General features: G+C 54.5%; 1 protein-coding gene across 12 annotated transcripts in view; it reads left to right on the top strand.

The window, feature by feature from the left end:
• The window catches only part of DOC2B (double C2 domain beta), a 38854-nt gene that overhangs the window by 11342 nt on the left and 2194 nt on the right, over positions 1-25318 (top strand). For all 12 annotated transcript variants that reach the window (XM_069033665.1, XM_069033659.1, XM_069033666.1 and 9 more), the window contains 7 exons: positions 9007-9086; positions 14238-14312; positions 16422-16531; positions 22690-22816; positions 23024-23181; positions 24504-24585; positions 24777-24873. In XM_069033665.1, the coding sequence (XP_068889766.1) occupies positions 9007-9086; positions 14238-14312; positions 16422-16531; positions 22690-22816; positions 23024-23181; positions 24504-24585; positions 24777-24873 (729 nt within the window). The remainder of the gene's footprint in view (positions 1-9006; positions 9087-14237; positions 14313-16421; positions 16532-22689; positions 22817-23023; positions 23182-24503; positions 24586-24776; positions 24874-25318) is intronic.

Here is a 25318-nt window from a genome sequence, read left to right on the forward strand (position 1 = left end):
TGCGTGCTCGTCCTGGGGGAAGGGGAGGCTGAGCTGTTTACGGCCCAGCGCCGGGCAGGCGGTGGCTTTCCCTTCGCACAATGTCACAGCCCTGCCTCGGCATCGCTGCCTCGCTGCCGGCCACTGGGCTGCTGCCATTGATTCCACAGCCCGGAGTGTGGCCCCAAGGAGGGCTCCCCGAAGGGCTCTGCTGCTGCAGGGTTGGCACGGCTCTCCCTGTGTCCCCGAATGGGCACAGCCCCGGGAGAGGCTGGGTGCCAGCCCCGAACTGCCACAGCCTCTGTCCCCACGCCGGTGTCGGGGTCACGCTCTCCGTGGAGAGGTGACAGCTCTGGCACTGCCGGGGAGAACATCTCTGCTAAGCCGTGTTTGTCCCAGCCGGGCAGTTAACGGGGACTTTAACCGGCTTTGGGTCATTTGCTGCTCTAATTATCCCATCGTCTTGGCTCACCCTGGAAGTAGAAACGGGAGCAGCTGGGCTGCAGGCCCAGGGGGATGTGTGGGAGCCAAAGCACCCGGGGCCCCAGAGTGCAGCGTTTCTCTGGGTGACTCACATGGAAATTGCCCAGGGCGCTGCATTCTGCATTTATCCGTCGGCGATGCTGGATCCTGGATGCAGGATGCTGGATGCAGGATGCTGGAAGCAGCTTGGCTCCGTGCCAGGGCCGGCGGGTGTTTCTCTCACCCTGGCTGGTGCTAGGAAGTGTTTCTTGCAGTGTAACAGGTGTCAGGAAAACTGCTGAGGCTGTTTTGCCAGAGGTGCTGGGGTTTCGGCTGGCAAAGGCACAGCGGTGCCAGGAGCAGAGTGGGGAGGTGGCAATGCTGGTGTCACATCTCTGGGGACAGTGCGGGATGGCCCAGACACCCTGAGGACACTGGCTGGCATGAATGTGCAGGATGAGACTGTCACTCCCCCATGTTTAGCAGCCAAGTTGTAAATCCAGGCAAGAGCTCCCTGCACCCATTCCGCAGCCTGGGAGCAGGGAAGGGATCCGTGCAGCGTGACTCGAGCCATCAGCTACGCTGGGGAATGTCGTGGAGCTCCCCCACACCTCTGGAGGGTGATTCAGGGCAGCTGCATTAATCACCTGCACTAAATTTCCCCTGGAGAACCTCTCTGTGCCTGTATGCCAGGATAGCGCTGGGGTTTTGGTGGTGCCAGTCCCCTTGGGTGGCACGTGGAGTTCAGGGAGGTCAGGAGGTCTCCGGGGATGGTGGTGTCGGAGCCCAGGTGCAGCACCCACAAATCGAGGTTTTGCCAGGCACATCTTGCCTCACTCCTCAGAGATGCTCCCAGCCCCAGAGAGGTGCAGGGAGAGGGATTTTGCCGTGGCAGGATCCATTGGGAGGAGGAGGATGAAGATGGAACGGCTCCCTCCTCTTTGTCCCACCTGCCTGCGGGTTTCCCTCCTCCAAAGCCAAGGCAATGCTGCTGCTGGCTGGGTGGGAGGAGGAGAGCTGCCCCTTCCTGGAGAAATGCAGCAATTGTCTGGGTTTCCCCAAGCTCTTTCCTGCCTGGAGTTACTGTTCCAGCCTGGGGGTTCTTGTCTTTTTCCAGCAGGACTGAAGATGCCATCCCAGCCCGCACTCCAGAACCCCGTCAGGGCTGCGGGGAGTGGGTGGGCTAGGTCCTGCCCGGCCCTGCTGCAGCTCACCTGGGCTGGTTGTCTGCACCCTGTTCCTTAATCCTTTGCCGAGTCGTGCTCCAAATCCCACCAGCAAACCTTGGAGTGTCTGTGGAGCCAGTGGGAACTGCCTTCTCCCCAGGGTGGGGCAGTGTCTGCTCCCATCCAAGCAGGGCGGCCTGACCCAGAGATTCGGCATCTTCAGAGAGCAGGGATGTGGCAGGGGGGATGCGAGCATGGAATTGGTGCTTTGGAAAACTGAGAATCCCCAGGCTGCAGGAGGTGGGTGGAATCCTTCCAGAGATGGGCAGGGGCCTGGCTGAGGTGGGAGGACAGGTGGGGCCAGCCATGGGAGGTGGCTGCAGAGGCTCAGCTTTGTGGCTCTGGGCACCTCTCCAGCCGCCTGTTGAATGCAGCGAGAGGCAGGGAACAGGCAGGGCCAGGGAACTAACACAGCATATAATGAGTGGAGACATCTGGGCTGGCTCTGGGATCACTGGGAATTGCATGGAGCCAGCTCTTCCCATCAGACCTGCCAGCAGTTCTGCTGTGAGAATTTGCAGGGTTGCGGTGGGCACCCGCTGCCATTCCCTGGGAGAGGGACTCATCACAGGACTCTTCCTGCAGTGGGTTTGTCCCCAACAGAACTGCTGAGGAGGTGGAAGGAATGAGGCAGGAGCAGTGGGAAATGTGTATTTGGTGCAGAAGAGTGGTTTGGTGCTGTTGGACCAGCGTCTGCTGTGAGCTGAGAGGACTGGGCAGGAGGCTGGGAAGGGGGGATTTGCTCCTGCTGCCTCGGGACACGTGGCTGTCACCTCATCTTTGGTTCCCCTGGCTGGTGCCCTGTGACAGCAGCGGGTCCCTGGGGTCCCCAGCCACCAGGGATGCTTCCAGTGCACCCAATCAGGCAGCACAGTGCCAGGGAAACTTGGTTTGCAAGGAAAATAAGCAAATGCCAGCTAGATGGCAATGTGCCACCTGCGAGGAGCTGGCTCTCGCCTCCCATCTCCACCGATTTCACCCAAATGCTGCTGCCCCCTCCGCTGTCTGCACCTTCCCCTTCACGGCACCAGCAGGAATTTGTACCTGAGGGATTTTTAAAGGTCTCTGGAACCTCTGCACAAGCAGAGGTAGAGACAGTCCCTGTGAGGGAGCACTGCCAGGGCTTCTCTCGTAGGGGACAGCTCTGGAGGGAGCAGCCATCCTCCTTTAACAATCAAGTTTCCAGCCCTTGGAGAAATGCCCCATTCCCTGAGCTGCTGTTTGGCTTTGGAAAGAGGCTCTGGTCACACTGGAATTTCCTCCCTTCCCGAATGTGTTTGGCTCCGGGTTTTCAGGTGCAGAAGGAGCCTGAGAGCTGGGAGCCGGTATCCCTGGAAATGCTGCCCCATCCTGCTTCTGCCAGCACTCTGGGACTGCTCCTAAATGCACAGACCCAGCCAATTCCACGGCATGCCCAGTTTTATTCATGGAAGAGCAGGCTCCTGATCTCTGGAGCTGCAGCAGCATGAAAACCACTTCTCCAAAGTGCAGCTGAGAGGCCAGTCCTGGTGCGCGGCGGCTCGTGATGCCTGCAGCGCCGCACAAGTTATTTAGGAAGACTCTTATTTTGAGCAAAGAAGATAATTAGGCAGGCAAAGCCATCTTGGAGATATTAATTACTGGCTGCTTGAAGACATAAAGAAGAAGGAAGGTCTGAAGGGGTGCAGGGTTTGCAAGTCACCTGGCAGTGCTTTTGGCCAGACAGGGGGAGGCAGAGGAGACGGCGAGGAACGAGCAGGGTATTTACTTCTGAAACGTAGCTCCTTAGCATATGCTGCAACTGCTATTTATAAGCTTTGAATCGTCTTTTCAATCCAGATAAGGCCAAAAGAAGTATTTTTTTCTTGCTCAGGAAACTAAACAAACTGATTTCAGCAGAGCACAGCTTTGCCAAGCAGAGCACAGCCTGAGCTGAAGAAATGTGTGCGGGTACCAGGCAGTGTCACACCCAGGTGTCCCAGGGGAGCCTTGGGGCATCCCATGGGGGGTTAACTGGGGTGGCTCTGGATTAGCTCCTCTCTGGTTTCCTGTGGGATAGATGGATATTTGGAATGTGCTGGTGTGGGTGAGCTCTCACTCTTTCCCGCTGACCGTCCCAGCAGTGATCCAGGTGCAGCCTGCACATCCTGGTCCCCCAAGGAGCCTTCCTCTTCCCAGGGACTGACCATGGCCAGGGACACCCTGAAGTGCTGGAGAGGAACATGGGGCAGCAGGAGAGGAAAGCACACGAGGCTGAGAAGGGTCTGTCCAGGCATCCCTCCTCCAAAATCCACAGAACGAGCATATGGGCCATGGCCTCTGGCATCTCTGCTAATGAAGGAACCACACAGCTGCTGGATAACAAGGTTGTTCCCTCCTCCCACCAGCCTGGCTGGCCCTTCACCTTTCCCAGTTTCAGGGTGCAGGAGGAGACACAGAACTGACACCCCTTGCTCCACCATGCTCGAGCTAAGGGGGTTCCCAGATCTCTCATCTTTGTATTTAACACTGAAGGCAGTTTTGGGGGGTTGTTAATTGCAATGCTGTATTTCATTAAAGGAGGAGAGAGGGAGAGATTTGAAGGCCATCTCTAAATTGAAATTGCTGAAAGTCTAATTGCTGCTGACATCAGGGACCATTTAGTGCTGTAAAACATAATTGCATCTCTGAACTGTTCTGAGCAGATAAGTGTTCCTCTGAACACTCCTCCTGGAGAAGACAGAAGAGCTGATGAGCATCCATCAACCAACCTCCTGAAGAAGCAGCTCCCTGCTCCAGAGCTTACCAAGGAGGCCGTGTCTCCAAAACGAAGAAATATTCATTGCTGCAGATTTTAAGTGAAAAACCCATGGCCAGGCAGGGAGCAGTTGCAAGAGAGAGAAGTTGTGTTTGTTCCTTGCTCCTGATCCTGTTGAATTCAGCCACATCCGTGGATCTCCTGAGGAGGGAAGGTCTCCTGCCTGTGTGCTGGATCTGGTCCCTGCCGGGGTTTTTTTTGGGACTGGGAATGTCCTGCCCTGCTGGCAGCAACAGATCACAGGCTGCAGGAATTGATGGTGCTGTTTTCCAGGGATAACCCTGAGGGTTTTCCAGACCTCATGGAGCCAGTCCTCAAGCTCTTTCCCATCGTGTGCCACTGGACCTGGTCAGGACACCAGGGAGGCAGGAGCACACACACAGCCACCCACCAAAACACTCTTCATCAGCCCTGCTTGGAAGCAGCAGGAGGTAATTTCTGTTCCTCCCGAGGAGTCATTTACCAACATTTTATATGGGGCTGTAAGTGCACAGAATTACTTGCTGCCTTTCAGGACCTTTAAAATTATCTCCATTGCAAGGTAAAATTAAAGCAGTGGAAGAATAGGGACCTATCTTTTATAGTGCATTAAAAAATACCCAGTCTGAAGGTTACTGAACCTGTGCTTTCTGTAAGGGAGAGCTAATCCAGACAATCCCCAGCAGCCTTTTTACTGCTCCACTCTGATCTCCCTGGCACAAAATCCGTGAGCAGATTATCTCGGGAGCAGCAATGCTGATAAGCAGGGGGACTTAAGGCTTTTGGACTTCTTTTTAATTAGTTCTATAGCAGGGTTTTTGTGTGCACACCTCAACTTCTCCCGGCATAGAGCTGTGCTGGGCTTTCTGATGGCAGTCACACCTGCCTCAGCAAGGGAAGGAATGTGCTCCATCATCACTTCCAGGCCTTGCTAAAGCTTTTTCTGTGAGTGTCAGTGGCTCTTCCATGTCTTGGGATGAGAAGTTCTTCTCCTTGGAGTATCCCAGGCTACAGAGAGGGCGGATCTGCCACCCAGGTGCCTGCAAGGGCAGGGGCTGGGGAAGGGAGCAGAGCACAGATTTATCACCACTTTTTGCCTCTCATCCCCCAGGTATAAATAGAAGCTCCTTCAGCCTCACCTCACCCTGGGAGCTGCCGGGAAATGCCAGCAATAAACAATTCCTGCCGACTCTGGCGGGCTGTGCCGGGCTGCCCACGGGCCCGGCCGAGCCCACGGACACATCTGCTGCTTGTGCTGCCCTCTAATAATTTCCTGACCCCCTGAATTAATCAAAACGCCCAAAGGTCAGTGGGAGAAGAGGCCACCTTCCCGTGCAAAAGGGATTTATTTTCCTTTTTAGAGCCCATGTTAAAAGCCAGGCCCTGCCCAGCACCTTCCCATCAATCTCTCCCAGTTCATGAAGAGGAAAGAAGGTCAGAACCTGCTAATGAGTTCAGCTTTCCTAATGGTTATTTTATCATTGGAGCAGAATAATTGTAATAATAATGATACATCCTGCCTGCTGTCTGGAGAGCGCCAAGCTGCCTTTGTAATGCCTGACAAAGGCATTTATTTATATTTTTTATTTGCAGCCTCTGTGATTAGAGGGCAGTGTTCAGAATAGCCCAGTCGAGTTAAATAATCCTGCTAACAGCACTTTGAGTCTAATTGCTGCCCTTTTCTTTTTTCGGTACTTGCTCCCCTAATTAAGATCACAATCGAGCTGCATCTCGTGTGGGAGCAGGAAAGCAATCAAAGAAGGGGGATTGGGTTGCTCTGCAGAGGTTTTGGGCCCAATTCTGCCAGCTGGGGATGCAGGATTCCCACAGCCAGGGCTGGATGTGCCGCTGGGGTTTGCAGGAGTGGGAGCAGTGAGACAGTGCTGGTGTGGTGGTGGTGGCTTGCCTGGTCACTGTCTTGGTGTGCTGACCATTCCAGGAGCACAGGGCTGAGGAGAGGCTCCTGAGGGTTCACAGGGTGCTGTTGTGGGGTGCAGGGGTGGCTCCCACCCCTGGTGCAGTCAGAGGTTTCCTGCCACCTCCTCAGCCCCAAGCTGGAGCTCCAGCCTTGTCTCTGCCTTCACGGCTGTGCTGGATCCATCTCTGGCTGCGCATTCCCAGGATGGAACAGAGGCTGTGGGACTGTCACCGTGCCCTTAATGTGTCCCGTGAGTCCTGGGCATCTGCTGGCTCCTGGCTCTGGTGGCAGTGCTCACCTCCAGCTCCACAGCAGCACCTTGGCTGCCAAACCCCATGTTTTCCCCATCCCGTTTATAATCTCCAAACAGCCACATTAGCAAATATTGCGCTGATGTTTCCACATCCCTCTACCCAAAGGCAGACCCTTCCTTGGCAACTGAGACTCACCATCCACCAAGAAAACCCTCTCTGTTTAGAGGGAAACCCCTCCAGGGTGGAGCAGAGCCAGGGCTGGAGCCTGGCAGCGCTGGGGCGAGTCCTGCACCCCTGTCTGTGCCCTCCCATCGCTGTCAGCTCCGGGAGGAATGGGAACTGCGGGATGTTTGCTCATGCATTATCAGTACTGGGAGCAGACCCGAGTCCCCACCTGCAGAACAAGCTCCAGCTGCTGTGCTAAGGTGATTTTAGGTTTTGCCCGTCTTGCTGGAGCAGCACTTCCCGCTGTCCTCGCCCCTGGGGCAGGCTGGGGCTTTGTCAGTGTTTCCTGGCCGAATTCTGTTTGCCTGCCAAGCTTTTTAATTCGTTTTATAAATTGCCAAATCCAGCAGGCTGAACCGCGGGCCCCCTCCTGTGATAAAAATAAAATAACAGCTTGAACTCAGAGGGCCGAGCGGTGGGGCTGGCAGGAAGCACTGATTAAAGGGCAGGTGGAAATGATGAGGCTCCGAAACCGGAGGTTTCATCTTCCGCTCTTGAGTGAAAAATGCAGATCTGGGAAGTTTTGCTGGCTTGGTTTGTGGAGCCTCACACTCCTCGCACTGCCATCCTTGAGCTCCCTGTCCCCAGAGGCACTGGGGACACTGCTGCTCCTTCCTCCCTGCGGGATGTGCAGGGGGTTTAGCTGGGAATTGCTCTGGGAATGCTCATTTGAGCCATACCCAGAGTATGGTACTGCAGGTTTGGCCTCACCCCTCATCTTTGCCTGGCAGGTAAAACCCCACTGATTTGTGACTAACCCAGACCAGGAGCTAATGTGCCATGAAATTGCTCCACAAAGGAGGGGGGGTACATTATTCTGGCTGAAACCTCTCTGGGTATTTACTCTGCTATGAACTCAAGATATTTGCTTGGGAGAAATGATTTTTTTTTTGCCAGCGGGCAAACCTATTGCTCCTTTGCCTTTGGGCTGGGAGATCATTGTGAAATTGCAGCAGGAAGGTTTCAGTCCCCTGAATACCCTTAAACTCCGTGGGTGCCTTGCTGCTATCAATGCTGGGGGGGAAAAAAAGCACCTTATTTCCTGCCATAAAGTTTGTCCAACTCCCCCCAAGGCAGCAAACCCAGCTTTGATATTAAGCAGAACTGTTCTGGGTTTTATTTTGGATTTTTTTTCACGTTCTGAACATGGCAGGAGGGTGCAGTTACCTTGGAAACAGCGGTGGGATGCTGTGTGGTGGCAGGGCAGCACTCAGGCAAGCCCCTTTTGGGAAGGTGGATATGGAAAGGTGGGGTTTGCTGGGTCCAGAGCCACCCTGGAAGTTCCAGGCTGGTGTCAGGTAAAGTTGAGCCAGGAGAGAGGCTGCTCCATGTCCAGGCTTTGGTGTGCAAATCAGGCCTGGGAGCCTTGGAGAAGGTTAAGCCATGTTTTTGGAAAGCCTGTCTTTTTTAAGGCTTTTCCTCTGCTTTGGATTAGTGAGACGTGCTCAGACCGTCCAAAGGGAAAGAATTTCTCAAATCAAAAGTACTTTTGCTGCTGAGGCTCCCCTGGTTTTGTTCTGGTCCCCTGCCCCATCCCTGTGTCCCTTCCCAGGAGATGCTGCTGTTCCTGGGTCCTGTGGATGCCATAAAAGAACGCTGCGCTGATTAAAAGCTGTTGGTGTTTTTCATTTTAACCAGAAAAGCATTTCCATCCTCACTGGGTTTAATTTACAGTTTGCAGCCAGATTGGAGCTGGGAAAGGATCCCACTGGTGGCTCATTTGTTTGAAGGTGTCACTATACAAATACACGTTCTGGGAATGCCAGCGGTGCTGGAGGGGAGGATGTGCCAACAGCAGCTCTCGGCTGTGTCCCAGCCATTCCCAAATCTTCCCAGAGGACACCCTTCATCTCCTGGGGAATGGGAAGCTCCTGGCTGCAGTGAGGCTGCTGAGGGATGGGGATAAACCAGGTGAAAGCCCACGGAAGCAAAGCCAGTGCTGGGTGAGCTGTACCAACTCCTCCCTCTCACTCTTCCCCAGGGCTGTGCCAGCCAACCTGGGAATGGCCACCAGCCCTCCCAGCACGAAGCCACGTTTCATAACAGGGCTCCCAGCAGGATGCTTTATGTTTTATAACATCTGCAGCCTGCTCCTCGGTATCTCCATGCACTCCTTTTGTGCTCAGAGGGAGAGCAGCCCGTGCTTGCTGGGTGCTGCGGGTTAATCACATCTCCTCTCCCTTGCAGCCACGCTGGGGACGTTGGATTTCAGTTTGCTCTACGACCAGGAGAACAACGCTCTCCACTGCACCATCAACAAAGCCAAGGTACGGCTCAGAGCTGGGTGACAGCAAGGACTGGCTGTGCCACAGGAACCCAACCCATGGCTGTGCCAAGCATCCCTGGCTTCCATCAGGGGCTCTGCTCTCTCCGACCGCAGCCACTCCTTTGCCATCCCAACACCTCTGCCCTCTCCTTCCCCTCCACCCCGGCCTCTCAGGGCGTTCCCAGCAGTCGGGAGCCGGCTGCTCATCCCCCGTGACGAGCAGGGATTGATGCTTTTTAGAGCAGCCCATCCCGATGTTGTTATTTACTTGACGCTGTGACCGGCTGTCGGTTTATAAATGGCTCTTTTAAATGCTGCTAATCACGGCCCCAAAGTGCTGCGCCTCAGCGCCTTTGCCGTCTGCGTGATTGAGGCAATTAGGGGCTTTTTGCACATTTAGGAGCAGAAACAGAGAGCTGAGGGCCTGATTCTGCCTCCAGGCCTGTGGAAGGTGCTGCTGGGTTCCTCTCTGCGTCACCCAGCCTGGTGACCAGAGCAACGAGGGCTCCAGGTGGGCTGGGGGGAGAAGACCTCAATCCCTGCGGATCTTGGGAAGAGATGGAGGGTTTTTACAGAAGGCAGGAGAAGAGGCTGTGAACTGAGCCCCAGAGGGTCAGACCACGCTGTTTGCCCTCAGAGGATGCGCCTCTCCCCTCCATGGCAGGTTTGCAGCCCCCACCAAGGTTCTCCATGTCTGGAAAACAGCCTGTAGCACCAAAGCTTGGGGATTTTGGGGATGAGCGTGGCAGGATCCGCCCCAGCCCTCCTGGAGCTGCTCCTGGCAAGGGCAGTAGCCCCAGCTCCCCGGCAGGACAGCCAGGGCAGGGCTGAGGCAGACAGTGGGCTTTGCTTCCCTCCCTGTCTCCTGTGAATCCGCCGGCAGCCTCTGGGTCAGGCTTCCCTCGGCGCACGCGGGAGCGGTGCCAAGGAGGAGATTTCTAATTGGGTTTGGAGTGGGTGGAAGACAGGGAGGAAGGAGAGCTGTGGGCAGCAACTGATAAATCTCACATCAGCGAGAGCACAGGCAGGGCTGACAAAGGAGAGCCCTGGTCCTTGCCGTGCCCACCCAGCTGATCCCATCCCAGGGGGTGTGGGGGTACCCCAGCATCGCCCCCGCCCGCGGGGAGGGCAGAGCCCCCCTCGCCACCCTGACATTCAAGCTCTCGAGTCCTGTTCATTTCCATTCTGCTCTCATTCTCCCATTTTTCTCTTTTATTTACATTGCCATCTGCTCGCTCTCATTTCATCTCTTGCCTGGGGAAAGCTGCCAAAACTTGACTACAGAAAGGTAAGGGCCAGGACCCCGCTGCCGGCGGCGGAGCCGGAGCTGGCTCCGGGGGTGTTGCAAGCAGAGCTGGAGAGGAGGAGATGGGGGAGAGCCCCAGCAGTGCTGGGATGTGATTTACCCTTGGACCAGGTCCTGGGTACCTGTCTCAGCCTCCAGGGAAAACGCCCTCGGGATGTGTCCAACTCCAGCAGCTCCTGGAGCCTTGGTTGCTGCCAGCAGCCTTTCAAACCTGGGCTATTTCAGCCACGTGAGACATGTTTTTCTTCCTCTCTGATAACCCCACACAACCTCCCTCTCTCCCTTTTTTTCGCTTCTCTCTATTTTTTTTTAATCCCCAGCACACTCATATCTGCTGCTGTTCCTCACGAGTGCTGTTATCAGCTCCTGGGGAGCAGGACAGAGGGAGCAGCCACCAGCAGCAGGTTCAATCCAACCTGTTGTGCCCCACCACCGATTCCCTGCCCTGCAAACCTCAGCTGCTGGAGGCTGGCACAGTCACTCCGTGTGGGAATTTACCCTGGTGCTGACCCTGGGGACGTGTGAGGGGTTTCTCGGTGGCAGTTCACAGCAGGATCTGCGAGATTCTGGGTGTCACCAGACAGGTGGGAGCAGGCAGAAGAAGACAGGAGCAGGCAGGAACAAGGAGGAACAGGCAGGAGCAGCCAGGAAGAGGCAGGAGCAGCCAGGCTGCCAGCAGCCACCTCGCACTGATGGCTCTCGGCGCTGGCAGCAGCCCCGCCTGTCACACTTCAGGCACGGCTGAACTCGGGTTTTGTAGCTCAGCTCGGATCAATAGGAGGATAAATCAGGGCATTGTAAAGCTCGTTCCTGGACTGCAGGAGCAGCCAGGCTGGCAGAAGGGCTCTCCCTCTCTGCTGCTGCCCTGCACCAGCCCTGGCATTGTGTGGGTCTCTGCTGTCCTGTGTGGGACAGAGCTGGGATGGGCTGGGTGTCATCCCCACCTAGAAAATGGGGTGGAAAAGGATTTGATGAACGTGCAGGCACCAGGTTTTGTGCCCTGCCATGCCATGGCTTCGCTGAGGGTCTCACTTTGTGCTCAGTCCTACAGAGCCCAACCTGCTACAGGGGATTTACAGGGGCGTGCAGCAGCACAGACACAGCAGGCTGTGCTAGCCTATAGCTCCAGTGGTCTCCTGCTTTTGGGAGAAAAGTGCCTGGGACAAGCCTCAGGGGGCTGTAGGGCAATGGCGAAGGAGCTCCTGGCCCCAGACAGGCCATGCCAGGCAGCTGCTGCCTGTGGGAGCATCCTTGGGCTGCTCTCCCTGCACCTCTGGCTGGAAAACACCCAGGAGTTTCCACCCCACTGAGCATTTGGCTGCTCCCTCCCTTCCAGCCGAGGCGAGTGCTGGAGGTCTGCACTGAGCATTACTTATGGATTGACTCATAAATATTTATCACTGCAGGGAAATTCCTCCAGCTGTCTGGCTCCTTGGGGCTGTCAGGGTGGAAACGCAGATTGCCCCCTTTCAGAATGGGATGCCTCAGCCTGGGAGTTATCCAGGCTGGTTTTTGGGCAGGCAGCTCGTTGTGGGGTGAAGGATGGGATGAATCCATCTCCTGTGATCACTGGACGCCTCTAGCGTGGCATTAATCGGCAACCTGATTAGCCCAACTTGTAATTAAATCCTATTGATTAACTAAATGTCACTGGCACGGGGAGCAGCTGGCAGAGCCTGGATGAAGGAAGCTGTAGGTCTCCTTAGGACTGCGGCAGAGATTTTGGGGTTGGGTAGAGGAAAAGATGAAATTTAATCTCAGCTCCATAAGTCAGTGCAGCAGCAGGAATTGTTGGAGCCAGTTGGATCTGAGGGAAGTCTCTGCCTCTGTGCCTTGTCCCTCTCTGCCTCTCATCCCTCTTGGAGAAGCTCCAGGCTGGTGATCCCTCCACACAGGGGAAGCAACGTGGGCCCTCTCGTGGGAGGGATCATCCCCGCACAGGAGCAGCTTTGCAAAGCAGAGCCCTGTTAAATGCAGCTGTTTGTGCCAAACACGTATCAAGTGACACGGGAGGAGGTAGACGTGACATTAGGAGCCATTTTCCGGGCTCCTGTCATTCCATCTTCCATAGCACATCTATTAAAAAAGCCTTTAATAGCCTCCTCAGAAGGTAATTTAATTGAGCTGAATTGATGGGTGAATTACAGAGCTGCCTGTCATTCTCCATCCATTTTCCCGGGAATCTGCCTGCTTGGTTCTGATTTCATTTGCTGTGCAGCCCGGGCAGGTTGGGCACCTCTGACCAGGGAGGTTGGGGAGAGCACAAGTGGATTGGTCAGGTGAATCCCTGAGGAGTGGGGACAGTCCAGCCCCTTCCTGCCCTGTCTGCCCATCCTCAGCATCTCCTGGACCAGGGACATCACCCCAGAGGCTGCAGTTAAAGCAGAGCCGTTTCACCTCCATTCACTGCTGATATTTTTATCCTTTGGCTCTGCTGTAGAAGCAAAATCCTCTTTGCTGGGCACCATTTGGCCTCCCTTGCCCCAGGGCAGTGCGTTTGTCTCTGTAGCAGAGCCCTTGCTCCAAATCAGAGACACTCCCAAGGTCAGGAGCATCCTGGACCGAGTTGTGCAGCTCAGGGAGGGCCCTGTGGTGCTGTGGGTCAGGCTGGGTGAGTTATTCCCTACCTGGGAAGCATGGAAGTGATTCCCCCAGCATTTCCCTCCTTGGTTTGCCCAAATCCTGGATGATTGCATTCCTTCTGCAAGCAGCCATTCCACCAGCATTCCATACAAACGCTCCCCTGCCGCTGGATCCCTGGCAGCTGCACACACTCATTATCCAGGCACTCTGCTCATCACAAAAAGGGTGTGAGGACTCTTCAGCATCCCCCAGCCTTGTCTCCATGCCCGGGCTGGAGCCAGGATTGGATGGGTACCTCTGCAGAGAAACCCTGCTCTGATCCAGGCACAGGATTGCCTTCAGCCAGCCCAGCAGTAATTCCTGCAGGGATCCCACAGCCAGGCTGGAAATAATCCAAGGACTTCCACGATGGAGCCATTCTCATTTCTACTTAGGACTGGTAAAATTTAGGCTCCATTTTTCACGCTCCTGCCTTGCTTCCCTGCCCTGTGGAGTTTTTTTTCCATGCAGCCTGTGCAGGTCTGGCTTTGGGCTGGGTTTGTGCATCACCCCTGGATAATTTTCAGGTGGTTTAAAAGAGGAAGAGAGGCACAGCTTGTGTCCTCCCTCTGCCCAAAGCAGGACTAGCTGCAGGGCATTGCTATAACAAACCTGATCCACGTCATCCTTTAAGGGCTTGTAGAAAATCCATCAGGAATGGCCACAGCCAGTGTTTCCTTGGATTGGTGCTCCTGCAACCCCAGAATTCTCTGCAAACACCACAGCATTTGGCTGGCACCAGCCTCCCACTGGCCTGGAGCTGTTCTTCCTTAATAGCTGGGAGTAGGTAGGTGCTATCACACCCTCTGGGAGCGCTTGGAAGTGGCACCACAACAGCAGAGGTGTGTGTTTGCTCTGAGGCAATTATTAAATGACAGAACCCTGTAATTTCAAAGCTGGGAAATCGCTGTGCTGATTTGCTTCACCCCCAAATTAATCGTGATGAGGGTGGCAGAGTCGGCTGCTGGGAGGGAGGAGTGGATGGTGCCACGTGCAGGTGAGGAGCTTCCCACAGCCCCTCCCAGGATCCACAGGCACTGCTGGAATGCTGAGCCTGGATCCTGCAGAATCCAAGCTCCCCTTCTTCCCCAGCCCTGGGGAAAGCACAGTTGCTCCATGGACCAGCGATATCCCAGGGAAACAGGATGGGCTCAGTGAGGCCACCCTGCCTGCCCAGCATGCCACTGTTATCCTGATTCCTGCTTTTTGCTGTTCCCTCTCCAGGGCCTGAAGCCAATGGACCACAATGGTTTGGCTGATCCTTACGTCAAGCTGCACTTGCTCCCCGGAGCCAGTAAGGTGAGACACCTTTGCACTTCTTCTTTTCCTGGGGCTGCACTTTTTCCTTGGAAATCAGGCCTGGGATGAGCTCCTCACCCAGAGCTGCACCAGACCTTGAATCTCTTGAGCAAAAGGTGCTTGCAGAGAGCAGGAGGTAGGAATTGGGGTTGAATCCATCCTCATAAGGATAGAAAATGCCTTTCTGGGAAACCACTGGCTGGCAGCCAGGTGCCAGCCCTGATTCCTTACCTTGGGAGCAGGAGGTGGGAACGCTGCAATCCAGGAGCCCCTGGGAAGCACCGAGTGAAACAATCTCAGCTGTAAACAAATCAGACCCTTTTAATTTTCTTTTTTTTTTTTTTCCCCCTTACTCTTTTGCATTTAAAACCCCTCAGATCATAATAAAACAGAGTATAAATCATAAGGGAAATATTTCCATCTCCTTGGGTTCAGCGCTTGCTGGAGAGAAGAGTAATTAAAGATATTGATGTGTGGTGAGAGCTCAGTGCGAGTGATGGGGACGTGGAATTTAAATGCTCGATGTGTGTGTTAGGAATATTAATTGCACTCTTATTCCACGCAAAAGGAAAGACCTTTTTTTTTGGGGAGGTGTATTTACTTGTTACGGTTCAGCTGGATTAATTCCTAACGTTCAGGGTGGCAGAGGGAGTTTTTCACCACATCCCGAGTTTCTGCTGGAAACAGAGCCGGGAGCACTTTCATCAGTGATATTATCAGTCATTTCCATGTTTTGCAAAGCCATTGATTAGCATTTCTGCTGAAGCTGGTGGAGACTGGAGAGGCAGGAGGGGAGGGGATGCAGGAGCTGCAGGTTCACAAGCCACGGGGGAACCCTGTCCTCACCCCCTCTGCCTCTGGATTGCCCCGTCCCTGTGCTTTGTGTCCAAACAGCACTGCCCGGATCTGCCCTGGGAGAGGGGAGCAGCCCTGGGGGCATCGTGGATTTGTCCTGGGCTGGATGCTCCTGCACAGCTGCTCCAGCAGCAGGACAGTCCCTGAGTCTCTCAGGTGTTTCTGTCCCAGATTTGGGCTCAGGCACCTGGGGGTGTGGGAAGCAGGGCTGGGTTCATGCCCCATGCAGAGCTGATTGCTGACACCTGAGTCATTCCAAATGGGAGAAAAAGGCACTTCCAGAGCTCAGCTCCTCTGATCTCACTCGTGTCCCTTCCCAGGGTAGCTTTAGCAGCCGGGTGACACTCATCATGTCACCCCCTTGGCTAAACCCACTTTCCTTCCCAATCCCTGGAGCCCCAGCCCCAGGATCTGGTACCCACAGGTCTGAGCAGGCCATTGGGGCACTTTCCCTGCTGTCCTTGTCACTCAGGGCTCGTGAATCCAAGGTGGGGAATGCAGAAGCTTCCCATAAACATCCACAAGACAACTTTGAGGTATTGATGTGCTGAGAGTTTCTTATGCCCAGCAGCAGCTGAGGCAGGGATTGAGTTGTCTGACACCTAATTAAAGGGAAAATTGCTGCTCTGCCAGGCTGTGCCAGGCTGGGAGCCTGCTGGAGAAGCCAAATCTGCAGCCTCAGCCTCTTTTTTCTGCTCTCGCCAGAAGTGAGGAGGGCTCAGGGTTTGAGGAGATCAATGTCCCCTGAGCTGGGGAGTGGCTGTGTGCCAGGATGTCCCATCCACGTAGGGGACACAAGCCCTGCTGTCCCCATCCTCCTGCTCAGGACAGAACGCCTGTCAAGGAAGTTGTTTGGAGTTAGGCAGGATCAAGAGCTGTGCTGGGAGCAGGAGTGCAAGCAAACAGCCAGAACAGCAAATTGGCATTTTTTGTTGACTCCAAAAAGGATTTTTTTCCTCTCCCTTGCTCTCTTCTACTGCTTAAATGAAATCCTGGTCTGTGCTCTACCAAGGTTCCCACTTTGCTGGCTGTTTCCAGGATGTGGGATTGGGTTGGGTTGGGTTGGAAATGAGGGAGTTGCTGTGTCCCTGCCCCTCTGGTTTTTGCTGGATTAGGGGTGGATTTGGGTTACAGCACTGGGGCAGAAGAGTGGCAGCACCCATTGCCCCTTCATCTCCAAACTGGGCTTCCTCTCCTGCCCAAACAGCCTCCTGGGGCACATCCCACTGACCCCCACTTCCTTTGCTTTTCCAGGCAAACAAGCTGAGAACCAAAACGCTGCGCAACACCCTGAACCCCACCTGGAACGAGACCCTCACCTACTACGGCATCACCGACGAGGACATGATCCGCAAAACCCTGAGGTAGGGCTCGATTCTGGGGGGACACGGGGTCCCTTCCCCTCCCTCAGCCCTGTGCCAGCTGTCCCTCCCCATCCCAGTGACCATTTCCCACAGGCTCAGCCCCACAGGAGGGTCCTGGAGCTGCTTACAGCAGAGCAGGGCAGAGTTATCCCCCAGCAAAGCTGAGAGTTTGTGTGAGTGCCCTGCACACATCCATCACCCCAGAGCATGATTTACAGGCAGCCTGGGCTGGGATAACCAGTTCCTGCTGCATCATTAACTTCAGAGCTCTCTGGCTGGCTCCTGCCTGCAGAGGTGCTGTGGTTTGGGTTTAACCTCTTCGTGCCCAGCTCTCACTGGCACACATTGAGGCTTTGCGGTCGTGTCTCGCTGAGAAAATCTCCTCAGGGAAGTTCTGGGTCCCTTTCAAAGCTGAGCTTTTTGGGAGGAAGCTGGAGGCCTCTGTGAGCTACTGTCCAACCAAACAAAGAGTGCGGGTCTTTATTTTATTATTTTATTCTGTTGGTTCAGTCTGTGCATTCAACATCTCCTGGCAGCATCTCCCAGGGGCTGAGAGGGGTTGTGTGAGGATGGGGACGGGCAGGGGCAGAGCTTGGAATGATGCTCTGCAGGGATCTGAGTGTGAAGATTTGCATGTTTGTGGCCTCTGTCCCACCTGGATGAGGGCAGGAACTGTGGGCAGCCTCGGCTGCTCCATCACCACACTGATCTGCGACCCTGCTGCAGGCTTTGCTGTAAGATCCGCTCTCAAACAAAGGATTTTGCATCTTTCTCCAAGGACTCAGGGCTTTGCCAGCTCCGTGGCTGGAATCCCACCCTCCTCATTTGCAGGTGCCCTGGGAGTTTGTGATTTTCCCCACACCAAGAGCACAAAGCTGCCTTGTGAGAGGTGCTGCTCGGAGGTGAAGCGGGGCAGAACCCACCTGTTGCCTGCAGTGTGCAGGGAGATGGGAAATTCAGCACCATGGATTATTATTTCACTTGGAAAACATTAGTCACACTGCAAGGGCTGCAGGCTGGTGGGGCTGGGAAGCCTTCAGTTTGTTGTTATTATTGGTGGGTATTTTTTCACTCCAGGCTTTGAAGTTTGCAGCCTCCTGAAGCGTGGAAATCGGTTTGTAAGGAGATGTTGGCTGAGTTGTTTGTTGGAAGGCAACAGGGAGCAGGAGGGCTCGACCCCCACTCTTTCAGGGTCCTGGGAGCTGCTTCTCCCTTGGGAAGGGCTGTGATCCTGGAAGCTGTGGGATGGGGGATGCACCAAAATATGTGTGGGGCTAGATTTGCCTTTCTCCCCACAGAAATCCTGTGCTACCCCATCCCATTCCTGCCTGCCAGCCTGGGTGTCATGGAGCTCCTTGTGCCCTCCCCAAAGCTCAAAACTGTTCATGGACCCCTGTACCCCACCTGGGACCCCTCAGTCTGCAGGGGAATGTGTCTGGATGGACTTTAAAGATCATCTCATTTGCACCTTCCACTATCCCAGGCTGCTCCAAACCCTGTCCAGCCTGGCCTTGGACACTTCCAGGGATCCAGGGGCAGCCACAGCTGCTCTGGGCACCCTGTGCCAGGGCCTCCCCACCCTCACAGGGAAGGATTCCTTCCCAATATCCCATCTAAACTGACCATCTGTCAGTGTTTTGGTGTGGCTTGAGTTGTTTCTCTTCTATGAGCTGGCCCTGCACTCTCCCAGTGCCGCTTCCCGCAGGACACATCTCCATGCATTGTCCTGCCTTGGGTGCTCTGCTTCACCCATCCATCTTCTCCTCCAAATATCTCCTTTTCCATCAGGAAAAGCCAACTTCAAAGCCAAGAGGATGCAGGTTTTCCCTGTGCTAATCAGGAGAGGCTCCTGCCAGGCAGCTGGTGCTACTTGAAAGAGCATTAGTGATGCTTCCCTAGGTCTGGGTGGTGACCATTCCCCAGGAGCCTCCCTGGTGCTGAGCTGGGCAGAGAACTCAATTCCAAAGTCTCTTTAATGTAGAAATAAAGGTGGAGATCAAAGCTGCCGCCAGCCTTCGCCTCCCTGCAGCCTGGAGATGTGTCAGGGAAGCTGGAAAAGCAGCCAGAACTCTTCCCTGCCCACCTGGTGGGACGTGTCCAGCATGGATTGGCGGGGTGGTGCTGGCATGGGACACTGCCAGCGCCTGCAGCCTTTTTGGAGGGGACAAGTGACATTTGTCAGAGCAGCTGGAGTAGGGACATCCCAGAGAGCTGGGAATTGGAACCCCTCCTGCCCAAGCCCCCCAGCCCCAACCCAGAAAGGTTCTCCCTCATCCCTGTGTGGCCTTGTCCAAATTGGTGGAGTGACTTTGCTGTCACAAACCCCAGGAGCCATCAGGGTTCTCCTCCCCAAGGCGAAGGAGAGGTGAAGGCAGCACTGGCAAGCAGGATTTTGTTAATGAACCAACCCCCTCAAAAAGCACCAGATATTTGGGATTTCGTGGAGCGTGGCAGGTGGGAGGATCTCAAAAGGTCTCATCCATTCATTGAATTAAATATCCCTGAGTGTAGCCCAAGGCTTAGCAGGGATGAAACCACCCACCAGCCTGGGAAAAGGCAGGTTCAGAGCCATGCAGAACACACTGCAGTGCACAGATGGATGGGACTGGGGACAGATTCCCTGCCAGCACTGGGGGGAAATCCCACCCTGGAGCCCCCATTCCCACCTGGACTCTGACCACAGGGTACAATGTCAGGGGGAGGCAGAGAAATGCTGCAGGGGAAACTGGAATAGGCAGAATACAATCGCCTCCATTTAAATAATACATGTAATATGCAATAAATAAATTGCATTCATAATAAATACCCGAGCTGGCCAGATATTGGATACAATTATTCATATCCAGATATATTGGCGAGTTGATGCATTATTCATGGAGTACTCAGCTAGCCCACGAATGCCAGGAATTCTTTGTTTAATCATGTGTTTGACAAACATCATGACTCATTAAATGTATTATTCAGAAAATACTATTTGATCAGGACTAATGAGTGGAGTGCAGCCACTTCAAGGTTTGGGGTCCCAAATTGCTTTACTCTGGGTGAATGGGGTTTGCCTGGAATTGCAGGTGCACTTGTAATTATAACTCACTGCTGCTGTGGTTTCTGCACTCAGACTTTGAGGCATTTTGTGATGGAGCCCAGGATGGAATCTTCCTTTTTTTTCTGGACAACTGGACTTTCCCAAGATGTTATTTTTGTCTCCTTGCCTGGTGTTGCCTGTCCTTAAACCAAGCCAGCATCACCTGCTCCTCATGGAGAGCCTCCTGTGTTGCCATAAGGGATCTTGGACACAGGGGATGCATCTCAGGCTCTGCTCTGTGTGGTTTGTGTGGAAAAGGGTCCTTGCTGACCCCCATTTCCCCCTTTTCATGCTGGGAAAGAGGCTGAGGAACTCGTGTGAGGGAGCAGAAGCCGTGCGTCAGCTGCTGGAGCTGAGCAGTGAGTCAGGACTCTAACCCAGGAGCCCAGGCTGAGTAGGAGGGAGAAGTTTAATGAGCAGTGATTGTTCATTTGCTGCTTAGTTCCCTTCCAAGGTGGTTTTCACAGCCCTTAATGTAAAGATCAGGACCCCACAGTGAGGATATCCAACCCAACACCGGGCTGGAGGGATTGGGATTAATAAGGAGAGATGAGAGAGGGGTGATGCCCCAGTTACAGGCCGGGGATGGAAGGTGAATGAGGCTGCCAGAGGCATCTCGTGCTGCTTGTCATGGGGCTGATTTTCTAACCCAAGGCATAAAAATTCCATCACATCAATTTCTCGTAATAAAATCCAAGCTGCTGTGATTGCATTACGCCTTTTCCCAAAGGGAGGGCTGGGGCTGGAGCTTCCTGCTCCTCTCACTCAAAGCTCGCTGCCTTCACTGAAGGGCCAGGGTACTGCAGAGCTGGAAATCCCATTCCAGTGGGGATGAACAGCAGCTAGGAAGAGGAACTGGGACTGGGGGCTGAGCCTGAGGCACTGGGAGAGATGACACAAAACCCTCTCTTGGTGTCCCACACAGATGGGCACAAGATGTGGGGACCCACCTGAGAGGTGACCAGAGGTGCCACAGGGACAACAGGGCTGGGAGAGACCTGGAGGTGTCTCCAGCTCCATTGTGCTGCTCAGGGCAGTGGCAGTTCCCAGGTCCTGCCGATGTGCCAAAAACTACTTCCTAAGGGACTTCCCATATCCCTGAGGGCATGGAACCAGGGCCCAGTGGGCTCTCTCCCAGTGTGACACTGGAGATGCTTCCCCTGCCACCACCACTGGAGTTTTCCACGTTTCTTTCCTGGGCTCTTACCCATCCTGAGGCTCCTGAGTCTTCACAGCAAGCAGGACATTGTGTTTGGGATCTTGCTGTGCTTCTGGGGTGTATCTGGACATTGTCAGCAGAACCCTTACTCACATTTTTGAGAGTTAAACCATCCCAAATCCTGTCTCCCTGAGTGCCAGGGAGCCAGCACAGCTCCACAACTGCTGGGTATACACAGAGATCCCGGGCTGCCAGCTCCCTGTGAGGCCATGTCCCCTCCTGCCCCTCCCCATCTCTGCCCAGATGGGGTTCCACGTGCCTGGCAAGTGCAGCGTTGACTCTGGAGCTGCTGCTTCTCCTTTGTAGGTTTTGTTCTTTACAAGAAAGACAAGAGGAAATGGGGAATATCGTGCCTGCACTTGAGATTCTCTTTGAGGATTTTACCGTGGTGGTGGGGTGTTTTTTTCGTGGGTATCTATAGTAACGCTGCATCCAGCCACAGTTTTCTGGAGAGCAGCATTCCCTGTTTTCCTACTCGATTTTTTTCCCAAATCCCTTTCCTCTGCTGTTCCCCAGCCTTGATGATCCTTGTGCAGTGGCACCAAGACATTCCCACGGCTTCCTTGCTTCCTTGTTACTCATTTGTGAGTGTGAGGGTGATCAAACCATCCTTGAATAAGCCACTAAACCATCCACAGATAACCCATCCATGGATAAACCGTGAAGATGCTGAGCAGGCCAAAGATGTGGTGTGCAATTCCTTGCTCTCAGGTGGGATCACAGGGCATTATTTATCTTGAATTGCTTTTCCCCCTTCCCCCGTGGTCCCTGGGGACAGAGGTGCCACCCATAGCAGATGGAAACCAAAGGGAGTGGGTGAAAGAGGAAACAATCAGGTACCAAAAGGATGAGAAGACTCTGTAAGAGCATTTTTTTAAAAAGGAGAAAGGATGTAAGGGCAGGGAAAGGAAATGCCTTCATGGGCAGGGAGCCCAGCCAGTCCCTGCATGGCTCCAGAGGGGATGCAGGATGCTCCCTTTGGAGGGGGGTGGGGTGGCTTTCCCCATCACCAGCACTGCTGGGGAACAGCTGCTCCCTCAAGGGACCCTTCTGGCCCTCTCTGGGATTTCGGGAGCTGCAAGCAGAGGCTCTCTGCAAGCACTAACTTTGCTCTTCTGTCGTCTCTCCCGACGCCCAGAGCGGGCTGGGAAGCAGCAGAGGAATGACTCATTAGCTGCCAGCTCAGGGAAAGGCATTTATAGCTTTTTCATGGAAAACAGCCTCGGCTCAGCACCACGTCACTGCCCTCGGATGCAGCTGCTGTCATTGGGACCCCAGCGGGGCTGGGAGAGCCTCACCTGCCAGGGTGTGATGCTTTCCATGGGCTGGGTGTGGAAATCACTGCTGGCATTGTGGGTTTGTTGGGACAGGAGGTGGCAGACCCGCTCTGTGTCCCAGCCAGGTCACCCTGGGAGCTGCCACACTCCGTGCAGTGCCTGAGCCCCTCGGGAAGGAGCTGTGTGGGAAGCAGGCTTCTCCTGGCCATGCTGTCCAAGGGAGGCTTGAGGAAGAGCCTCCATGGCTGGGCAAAATGCAGCTCCAGCAACTCTGAATAATTTTGCTTTGGTCACTGATGACTTTGATGTTTTAATGGAAGAGTCATTAGGATGGCTGAGGCTCCAGCTCAGTTTTCTGACAGTGCCTGGGCTGGGATGGGAGTTTAGACCAGCGACTCACACCAAGAGCTGCCCTGGCTGGGCTGTGCCAGCAGCTGGATGCATTCCAGCTGTTTTCCAGCTGCCTGCAGAGGAGGTGCCCTGTCCATGGCCTGGGGAAGGGTGAGCTCAGCTGTTCCCTCACTGGGGGGACCTGGAGTGCAGGGGGGCAGCCCCTCCCCTCAGCCTGTGCCCATTGCAGGATCTCGGTGTGTGACGAGGACAAGTTCCGCCACAACGAGTTCATCGGGGAGACGCGCATCCCGCTGAAGAAACTGAAGCCCAACCAGACCAAAAACTTCAACATCTGCCTGGAGAAGCAGCTGCCGGTGAGTGAAGGGGGTTCAGAGCCTCACCCCACCATGGGATCACAGATACAGCAGCTTCTCCCTGTGGCATGTGGGATCATGGAGCTGTTTGGCCCCTCAAACACCATCAGGGACAGGGAGGGGGAAAGAGCATCCCTTGGCTGGGGAGGTGTCTGGCTGTGGCTGTATCCCAGTACAGCCCCCAGACTGGGTGCATTCCCTCCCCAGATAGATAAAACAGAGGACAAGTCGCTGGAGGAGCGTGGCAGGATCCTCATCTCGCTCAAGTACATCTCGCAGAAGCAGGGGCTGCAGGTGGGCATCATGCGCTGCGCCCACCTGGCTGCCATGGATGCCAATGGCTACTCCGACCCCTACGTCAAAATGTGAGTGTGACAAATGTGAGTGTGACAAATATGAGTGTGACCTGCGGCCACCACGGCCCTGCTGTCCTCTCCCTGCTGTCCCCTCCCACCTCTGCCCGGAGCGGGAATTAATTGCTCTCATTAGGAGATGCAAATGAGGCCGTCACGGCAGCAGCTTGCCTCTGCCTGGAGCGTCATTCCCTGGCACTTATTTTGGCAGAGCTTCCAGGTGAGGTGGGTGCAGGGCTTGGTGGAGCGGGGCTGTCCCCGCTGGTTCAGCCCTGACTCACCACAGCTCCTGGTTTTTGGGGGGATGGCATTTTTCAAATTCTCTGCAAAGAAGGGGTGGCCATGGCGAGGAAGGACCCTGTGCCTGTCCTGCCTCCCTGTCCCCACTGTGCTGACTCAAACTTGGGGCACTTTCAGGGATATATTTGCAGAGCTATTGGGAAAAACCACACCTGGGAGACCAGGAATGGAGTTCAGCAGCAGCACACTTTCACCTTCTTATTTAATTGTTTTTTAGGGGTGGAGGTGTTTGTATAAAAATCCCTTCTTGCTTTTTTAGATGCCCATGGGAGGCTCAGTCCCTGAGCAACACAATTCCCATCGCACCCAGCCAGTTTTGGGTGTCCCCTGTGCCATTCACTGGAGATTGCATCTGCAGGGCTGGGATCAGAGCAGATAGAAAAGTGATGCTACTCAGTACAAGCCCTAATTTTTAAATTACGAACAAGATGTGGAACGTGTAGCGAGGAAGCAGAACCGATGTTTAAAGACACAGCACCAGCACAAACCCACAATGGATTGACTTTGGCCTGGCCCACGTTTTGGGTCCCCTCTCTGCCTGGTGACACTTTAATCTTTGCTGTCCAGCTCTGGTGCTGTGCTGCAGAATACCTGCAGGGAACAGCTCAAAGCTGCTCCCTCCTGCTCCCTTTTCCACACGGATGTGGTTCCTGTCTCCTGGAGAGGCTCTGGATGAGCAGGCTGGTCACACACTCCTGAGTGTGGACTGGTCCTGGGCTGGGAGTGATGGGTTTGGGGAGCATGTGTGCAGTGCCAGTGTCCCCTAGGGACTGGAGAGGGGATAATCGGTGCTCTCTGATTGCAGCCAGCAGCTGGCTCGGTTCTAAGGTGGGGAAATGCTGCCTCCTCCCAGCCATCCCCAGCATTTTGACAGGGGGGAGAGCAGGGGAGGAGGATCTGGAGGTTCAGGGGGCTCAGTCACCTACCTCACCCTGGCTCTGCTCAGGAGCTGGTCCTGCAGCCACAGATGTCCCCACCCGTGGCCTCCTGCTCTCCTCACTGGGACTCACTGGGCTGCTTCGGTCTCGTTGCAGTTACTTGAAACCAGATGAGGACAAGAAATCCAAGCACAAGACAGCGGTGAAGAAGAAAACGCTGAACCCCGAGTTCAATGAGGTGGGTTTGGGGTGGGTGTGGCTCTCACCCAGGGGCTTTTCTCAACCTCAGACTTAAAAGATAAAGAAACCCCACTTTAGTCACCGTGTGAGGGATTGGGGTTAGGATCCCCATGGGCAGCAAAGCCTGAGGAGGAGGATGGACAGCCCCAGCCCCTGTTTCATCCTGACTCTGCCTCTGCTCCCCCACAGGAGTTTTTCTATGAGATCAAGCACGGTGACCTGGCAAAGAAGACCTTGGAAGTCACCGTGTGGGACTATGATATCGGGAAATCAAATGATTTCATAGGTGAGTGGCACACTCCAGAGGGTGTCCTTGGCCTCTTTTTTATTTATCTTCACTGTGTGTGCCTCTCATTTTTCCTGCACTCCTCCAGCCTCCTGGTTTGTTCTCCATCCCCACATTCATTCTCGCTGGGTTTCGGTTCTGCTTTTATCCCTCTCCTGCACCTGAGCCTCTCAAGGAGCATCCAAGCAGGGAGAAAATGTGTCTCCCTCTCCCCTTCTGTTTTCAGATGTTTTCCTCTGAGTAAAAAACATCTTTAACAGGGAGGTTCCATTTATCTCTGTTGGATGTCCGGGCTTGTTGTGATTTTGTTGCTGGGTCCTGTGATTTATCACTAGCAAGTGCCCGGTACCTCTGACAGCTGCTGTGATTGCAGTGAGCCCTTGGCACAAGGGACAGGGGCACTGCCTGGGACAGGTCCCAGATCACAGCCATGAGGGGGTGGGGA

The sequence above is a fragment of the Aphelocoma coerulescens genome, chromosome 19 (assembly GCF_041296385.1).
Source record: "Aphelocoma coerulescens isolate FSJ_1873_10779 chromosome 19, UR_Acoe_1.0, whole genome shotgun sequence".
Classification (NCBI taxonomy): domain Eukaryota; kingdom Metazoa; phylum Chordata; class Aves; order Passeriformes; family Corvidae; genus Aphelocoma; species Aphelocoma coerulescens.